This window comes from Amborella trichopoda, chromosome 3 (genome assembly GCF_054954075.1).
Source record: "Amborella trichopoda isolate Santa Cruz 75 chromosome 3, AtrichopodaSantaCruz75HAP2 v2.0, whole genome shotgun sequence".
Lineage (NCBI taxonomy): Eukaryota > Viridiplantae > Streptophyta > Magnoliopsida > Amborellales > Amborellaceae > Amborella > Amborella trichopoda.
In genome coordinates this window covers 44,271,094-44,279,598 of record NC_142338.1, presented here as the reverse complement: position 1 = coordinate 44,279,598, position 8,505 = coordinate 44,271,094, and the positions used below count along the sequence as shown (strand labels likewise).

Here is an 8,505-nt window from a genome sequence, read left to right as displayed (position 1 = left end):
TAAGAGTGATTTGATCTCCCTGTACTCAAAATAAATGGCCTATTTATATATCTTATTATTTTTAATTCAGGCAATATACAATATGTTTTTTTTCCTTTTTTTTTGTTAGTCGCTAGTTTGAGGTAGTAGAACTTTATCCGAAGGAGTAAATGTACAATATGCTCGAAACACATGCGAAAAACAAATAAATGCAAAAAATTCATAAACATACTAATCAAGAAAATACAACAATACAAGAGGGGTCTAAAAGAACTTCATGATCATGCTATTTACAAGAATATCAAACAAGGTCAGAGAGGAGAGGTAGATTGAGAATAATTGCTTTTGCTCTCTTTAGAGAGGGTTAATGATAATAAAATGTACATGAATAGAGAGAGAGAGGGAAACAGAGTTCGATCTCATCTTTAGAGAAGGTCAATGATTAACTCACATACATGCTGAAAATTCAAACATCATACTCTTAGAGAGAGAATCATAGAGAGAGAGAGAGAGTCATGTTTTGTGTGGCCTGAGAATAATCATATTCTTAGAGAGCGAGTCTCATCTTTTTGCTTTGATCTTTTGTGTGGCCTGAGAATATAGGAAGGTACCCAGAATAGCTACAGCAGATCCCAATGCATTGAGAGGTCTAATAGGATTCCTAAACACCAAAAGACTGGCCACAATAACCACAACCCTCTTCATGGTATTCCCAACTGAAAAGCTCAATGGACTTATCTCATCAAGAGCTTCATATGAAGACTGGTTATATAAATGGTAAAAAACCCCAGAAATTAACACCCAAAGTAAGAAAATCCATGGCTTCCCAATTGCTTTTACTGCACTGTTAAAACCCTCTACCCACTGTGATCCCTCCACAACAATGGACACTGGAAACAGGTAAAAAAATGACAAAATACTGATCACTCCATAAAGATTAAGTCCATCAATATCCTTAAATTCTCCCAAACTCTTCTTGGAATAAATATTCCTAAGAACAAACCCAATATTACTGATAACTGCCCCATAAAATCCCTGCAAATTAAAGCTGAGTTCAGTAATGGCTGCCAAAGAACAGCCAAATACAATTGGGAAGAGAGAGAGCCATACTAGAAATGGGTATCTTTCTCCTAAAAAGGCCGAGAAAACCACCGAAAACACAGGCTCTGATGATTTTATGACATGGGTAAATGAGACTGCAACTCTAGATAAAGAAACACAGGCAGATATGTGACCCACTGTGTGGAAGAAGGCAGGGCCAAGCAGGGCAAGAATGAAGCCCTTGGAGATTGTTGGGCATGGTTGAAACTTAAAAAACCAGAGAAAAAGCATCCATAGAGAGCCAGTGAATAGCTGGAAAGAGGCCAGAAACCAGGGATAAGGGAAGAGAATGAGCACCTTCTTGTTGTATATGTTGAAGATGACATTGTATAAATACCAGAGCCCAAATACAAGGCCAAGTTTTAGGGTTCCTATGCCTTTTCTCTTCTCTGCATTTGTAATTGGATCAGAGCTTGCACTAGCTCTAGGGATATGGAGTTTGGGTCTCTTTAGATATTTTGTTGAGTAATTTTGGGGATAAAAACTATGTGATGCATATTGATATTGAAGGCCGTGGACCTCAGACACATATTGGGCATGTTTTATTTGCAATATTTGGTGAGACAGAAGGGGATTTTTGGGAAGATTTGGGGATAAATGAGATTTTTTTGGGGGTTTCAGGCAAGATTTTGGGGTGAAGAGAGAAAGTAAAGGTGGCATGGAAGACATAGTTTGGGGAAATTCTGAAGTAGCAGAGGAGGAAATATAGTTTTGTTTTTCTTGTTTATGTACATGTTTGTTTATGTCCATAGGGCCTTGGGAGAAATGGATGATATTGATAGGGCACAGAGAGAGAGAGAGAGAGAGAGAGAGGATAAGGAAGCATGTTTGTCAAATTTTAGGATTGGACAGGGAGATTTTTCATCATTTATTTATTTAACCTTTGCCTGTTTAAGAGGAGTAAATGGGATATTTATAGACCTACCAATGGGCTGGGCGACCCGGCCCTAAAAAAACGAGGGCTTGGACCACAAATTATGTCTTGGGGGACGTGCCAGCCCGGTTCGGACCAACCCAGCCCTCTTTTTTTTCTTTTATGTTTTTTTTTTCTTTTTTTTAGCGGAGCTCGGCCCTAACAAGGCCAAGGCCAGACCAAGGCTAGCAGTCTAAGCCTTGCCCGTTGCAACATGAGAACTCACGCAAGAAAGAGAAACCAGTGTAAGTTGAAGAGAGAGATGAAATAAGGAAATCGGGATCGTGGAATAATGGAATGGACAAGGTTTCTACGAGTCCATATAGAATGAGTCACCTTTTAAAAATCTATTTTTGAGACGGAGTTTTTGACCTAATTTTTAAGAACATATAATCTTTAATATGGAGATCATGAATATAAAAACTTTAAAATAAAAATTAAAAATTAAAAATAAAATTTTAAAATTAAAAATAATGATTTTATTAAGAAAACATTTGGACTATTAGTCTAATTTATTTCTAGATGAACCACCTATTTACATCCGTCTTTAAGATGGATGATTTATACCTCAAGGACCGCAAATGTAGAAATGCGGCCCCACCACATATTAATGATTTGGTGAGCTAGATTTGAGATATAAAAAACCTAATGACTTTTATGGTAAACCCAACATTTTTATAGTAATTTCAAATGGAAAATTGGTTCATGTGGGGTAGACTCCATTTCTACACACGCGGTCCAAATAGTGTAAAGCATCCATCTTAAAGATGGATGCAAGTAGGTATTCCATCTGAAAACAATGGAAACTAACCGTCCAAATATTTTTTTACTAGAATGATTATTTTTAGTTTTAAAAATTTATATATTTTTCATATTCATTATCTCCATGTTAAAGATTACATGTCCTAAAAAATTAAGTTTTAAAATCCATCTAAAAAATAGATTTATTAAGAGGCCCGTATTTCTACATATGCGGGCTTGGCCACATAGAAACCAGGTCCTTTTCAAATTAAGTCAAAACATACGAGCAAAAGTTAAATAGCTAATATTTTAGTGTATTTTGACCAATTTCCTTTTAAAATTTTGAGTCGGGGTCACACTTTAGGACAAGCTTTTTATGCTTCCTCTACAACATAAACCTTATCTACTTCCCCTTATCCAACCATCCATTCTGAATGGACAGTTAAGATTGTTTCAATCACAATATCACATCTCTATACTATTTTATTTTTAATTTTTTTCTATAAACTATTTTGACACCAAATTTTGGACGTCCAATCCTCTATTAAACTCGCACTAGAGAAAAATATAAAAAAAATATTTTTAATAAAATAAAATGACCAAAATACCCCTAAAATTTTCAAGGGCTATTTTGGTCATTATATTTTATCGAAAAATTATTTTTAATTTTTTTTATAGATGCGCCCCAATGAGGAGATGACACGTACCAAATTTTATATTCATACAATTTATATAAAAAATAAAATAAAAATAAAATACTTTGAGACGTCGGATTTAAGATCAAACGTTGAGTTATGCTGTAGGGAAGTATAGAAACCTTTCCCCACACTTTATTGTCAATTTTTTTCTCAAATTACCATTTGTTTGGATATTTAAAGTCCAGACGGGGATCGTTTTCCTGTGTTTCAGAATCCTATATCCGAAAACCGTCAAGACCCAGATCTGGACATTGGATGTCTAAGAACTTGTAGCTGTTTTTGAAGGGGGAAACAATTCTGGAGGCTGGACGTCCGAACCAAATCATTTTGAAGTGGGAAATGGGTTTAGATGTTGAACATTGGAGTTCGGAGATCCAACCTCCAAATGTTATTTTTGTGCAAGGCTCGTGTGAACGTTAGATATCCGATCTGGCCCTAGACAAAAAATCGGTTTGGGCCATAGTTAGCAAGTCGGGGAGTAATAAAATATTGTCAGATCAAAATATCGGTAATAAGTCCGTTTTGTTTCAAAAAGTTGGATGAAAAAATCAGGTAAAAAATACGGATCACCAACAAATAAGGTAAGTTATAGAATCGTGAATATTTCGGATTTGGTTAAAAAAAACGTAGTGAAAAAAAAAACGTAGTGAAAAAATTGAATATGTAAAGATAACATAATATAGGATTATGAGTTGCAGTTATTACATAGATAAATCAAAGCCATTAAATAATAATTTTATAGCCTTATTAGTGTCATTAGAATAATACTCAACAATTTTTTATTGAAACTTTCAATAAATTCAGCAACAATGCTTACTCTGTTGTTAGAACACAAAACATATCGTAGAGTTATTGGGAGCATAAAATGAAACAACAACAGCAATACTAAACACAAGACCTACTTAGCAAATAACAAGAACTGTGAACCAAGGTATAGGATTATTTTTCAAAGAAAATAAATAAAAATTGCTATCAGTATAGGATTGCAGTTAACCAAAAAAAAAACACAAACACCCAAATATGTAAAATAGGGATCAATTCAAAATGCTATGTTGTATACACCAATGAAAAAAAAAAACTAATATTAATTAAACTTCTCTATGCATGAAAAAGTAACAAGCTTAAGAAAATTCGAATTTCGCACTAGATTCCTAACTACCTAAATATTTAGTATCATTGAATCTCTCTCTTGTTCTTTATAGAGACGCTATGGGTTTCAAGGGAAAAAATATATATATATTTTTTATTAGGTTACTTTTCTTCTAATTCTACCTATTATTTTGATATATAGGGTTGCTCTAATTGCTTTTTTTGAGGAATATATTGTTTGTATATTTTCGTACACTTTTTTAAGGGAACACATTGACGAAATTTTGTATGGATATTTTTTTAAAATTCAAGATTTTTAACTTAATCCCGATGTTAATGTACTTATTTTTAAGCAAAAATTTAATAATATTGAGTTAATGAATAAATAAAATTATAGGGATTTTTTTTTTTGAAAAATAAAATACAGATTTATATCAGTTCCATTAAAAGAACTTTTTGAAGATCTTTTACAAAATTCAGAATTAACAGGTTTAAAAAATCAAAGATTTTTTTAAAAAATCATATGGTAAACGGAGACTAGTAACTGTGGTTTGGACAGCTTTCACTCGATCAATAAAAGATCCCTCACACTTTTTAGGACCTAACACTGAGTAAAAACCAGGGGTAAGTGGGACAAAATGGGCATAAAAGTGGCACCCCGGGTGATATAGATGATGAGGAATAGGGCTGGCAATGGCCAGGCAGACCAGACCAACCCTAAAAAACTTGCGCTTGGGCCACAAAATATAGCCCAAGGGTAAGAATAGGGCTGAGCCATTATGGCCTGAGGGTCGGGCCATGGCCACAACAAGGCCGAGCCAGCCCTGTTTGAGACAGTTCTTTCTTTAATTTTTTTTAAATTGTATTTTCTTCTATTGTTTTGAGCCCAACTAACCCGGTCTGAACAAGGCCAAGGGCAGGCCTAGGCCATGGACTCTTTGGGCCAATTAGGACCAGGCTAGGCAAGGACTAGCCATATAGGGGCAGGGCTAGGGCCATTGCTGTCCTGGCCTGTTGCCAGCCCTAAATTAAGGAAGACTTCAAACTTATCTAAAGTTTCAAAATTTTAGGTACTTTTCCATGAATTTCCATTTTTTATTTTCATTGGCAAAATGGGAGTGCATTGGTTAACATTCGATGTCTTATTAGACTTGTAAGGGGAATTTAGTTCACACAGGAAAAGAGAGGTGGGGAGGAGTAAGGGAAAGCAAACTAGAAGAGAAAGAACATTGTTCTATTTCCTCTAAATATAAAAAGATCCATTTACTAAACGATACACATGATTGATTTATTTATTTATTGAAACTCAAGTATCCCCTTGAGAATCATAAAGATGAGTGATTTCAATTGGAAAAGTTTCCTTTTCTTTGAGTTTTTTATAAACCTAAATATAGAAAAATTTGGATTGTTTTTTTTTTTTTTACAAGAGTAAAGAATATTATTAAGTCACGGAACTATTACAAGAATAAAAGTATCAAAATAAAGTAGGAGAAACAAACAAAGCATCTCAATAGGCCCCTTTCTTTGCTAAATCATCCACAATAGAATTTTCTTCTGTAGATAAGATTGAAGCTTAGAGAACTTCAACCTGTGAAATCCATAACTTGCAACCAAAGAGATCTAAGCTGCCATGGTGGTGCAGAGTGACAATTGCACCAATTAATAACATTGTTAGAATCACCTTCAATAAGCAAAGAATTTCTCAACCCTTTCTCTTTCTGAATTTTAAGAACTTGTAAAACTGCCATAATCTCAGCATGGTTAGCAAATGCCACTCCACAAGGGGAAGCATAATAGAACATAATCCCTATATGCACCACCCACTCCAGCCTTTTCTGTATTCCCAACAGAAGATCCATCAAAATTAAGTTTTAAACATCCATTCGGAGGTGGAACTCAATGCATATGGGTTTAACCTTGATGTACCTTAAAGAGTTCAAATTAGGGTGGCTGTTAGTTAGGTAGTGCTAGTTACATTCTCAAATTTTGGTGTTCCAAAAAAAAAAACTCCTAATCTTCTCCGAAGGGAGCAAATGTACATTTTGCTCAAATGGAAGTATATAAATGTTTACAGACACACATAATATTCTAGCCCAATGAAACATATAATCTATTTTTGAAAAGTAGTTTATGCATCTGAAGGCACATTTCTACATTTGTGTCCCCCAAGGCATAAACCATCCATCCAAAGGCATACCCCGAGGCACATAAGTGATGGTCCCTCCAAGAAAAAAGGCAAAATGAATGGCTCAAATATTTCCTTTAAAAAATATTATTTTTAGTATTTAATTTTATTTATTTTTACACATTAATGATTTCCAAGATTGTATATTCCTTAAAAATCAGGGTCAAAATTTATTTGAAAAATAGATTATTAAGGGGGGCAGCGTTTCTACATATGACCATGATAACTGATAATATGCTGTTCCATGGAAAATATAAGAATATTTTCGAACTATATTTCTCTTGAAAATATAAGAAAATTTTCGACCTGTATTTCTCTTTGTTAAAGAGATTTGTGTCGACGATAGACTCGTAGATGGGTTAGGGAGATATTTTTTATCGAAAACGTTGTTCAAGGAAAACAAACAGGAAACAACCAAAGCCCCATCCTTTCAAAAAAATTCAATATAGCTTCAACAAAAGTTTTGGTTTACATAACTACCCTAACAAAAATCTATATAAGCGATAAATTTTAGATACAAAATCTCATGGGTTATTTACTATAAAACCATTTATTTTTGGTATGAGGTCAAAATCAGTCTTAGCCATTGGATGCAAAATCTTGAAACATATCGCAATATACGAAGTAATTTTATTTTGAATTCTCTACCCATCATTGATAGAGCCATAACCACCTTATTTCAATTCCAACTGTCAATAAAAATTGTGATTTCCTTGTACCAAAAATAAATGATTTTATTTATATATTTCCAAAATTTATAGAGCAACAATCTCGATCACCATGACATGAGTACAAAAAAAATATGAAGTTCAAACTTTAAAAATAGATTGTCTAAAAAGAACTAAAAATGGACGATCCCAAACTAAAGTTTAAAACCATCAATTTTAAAGCTTTCTAATTTATTTTTCTATATTCATGGGAGCCCACTAAATTTTAGATTTAAACTCCTCTCTCAAATGAATTTTGAAAGGAAACCAGACTTGAATAGGTGTGGTGTGCCAAAACCTTGCTCTTTTATTTATTTATTTATTTATTTGAGTAATTCAATGAAGATGACGGTCCCCTATCTGTTATTTTATTTTATTTTTGAGTAATTCAGTGGCGATGACAGTTTCCTACCTGTTCTTTTATTTTATTTTATTTTAGGATAATTCCATGGCGATGACTCCCTACTTGTTTTTGAATTATCAGTAACTTTCTAAACGTGGGAATACAGCTACAACGTGCAACTGATACATGGTGTACTACCGCACTCTTTTATCTTTTGTTTAGGCCTCTTTTCACATGACATCTCCCGCTCCCTCCGAGACGTAAAAAAATCTTAAAAAGTTCTCTTAAGTTTAACCTCTCTCACCTCAAGAACATTGTCAGGTTCTCAAGTCTGAACAAAGTGCAGTAAACTATCTTTCATAAAATAAAATAAAATAAAATAAATAAATAAATAAAAATATATATATAATAAATAAACAAATATATATATATATAATATAATAAAATAAATAAATAAATAAATAAATATATATATATATATATATATATATAATGTAAAAATTTGTCGTATATTTCATGGTTTATTTAAAATATATATTAAGAAGGAAAAAAAAAAAAAAAAAGATGTCCACTTGCTCCATGCTAAAAAAAAAAAAAAACATTAAAGACTCTGGACCTTTTTGTAGATGGTACAAAAATATAAACTAATTTTTTAAGGGTTGTAGTTTCTTAAAGGTTGCAACCAGGGATTTAAAAGTCGGCGAGTCGACCCGAAATCACCCGAGTCAATACGGGAATCGGCTACCCCG

General features: G+C 33.3%; 1 protein-coding gene across 1 annotated transcript; it reads right to left on the bottom strand.

The window, feature by feature from the left end:
- Positions 1-308: 308 nt before the first annotated feature.
- LOC18443997 (Nucleotide/sugar transporter family protein) lies at positions 309-1,919 on the bottom strand. The gene has a single exon (XM_006854176.4). The coding sequence runs from the start codon at positions 1,828-1,830 to the stop codon at positions 541-543; it is 1,290 nt and encodes a 429-aa protein (XP_006854238.2). The 5' UTR covers positions 1,831-1,919; the 3' UTR covers positions 309-540.
- Positions 1,920-8,505: the final 6,586 nt, after the last annotated feature.

Excerpts from the sequence above, each read along its gene's own strand:
- LOC18443997 (XM_006854176.4), bottom strand. The coding sequence starts at position 1,830 with ATGGACATAAACAAACATGTACATAAACAAGAAAAACAAAACTATATT.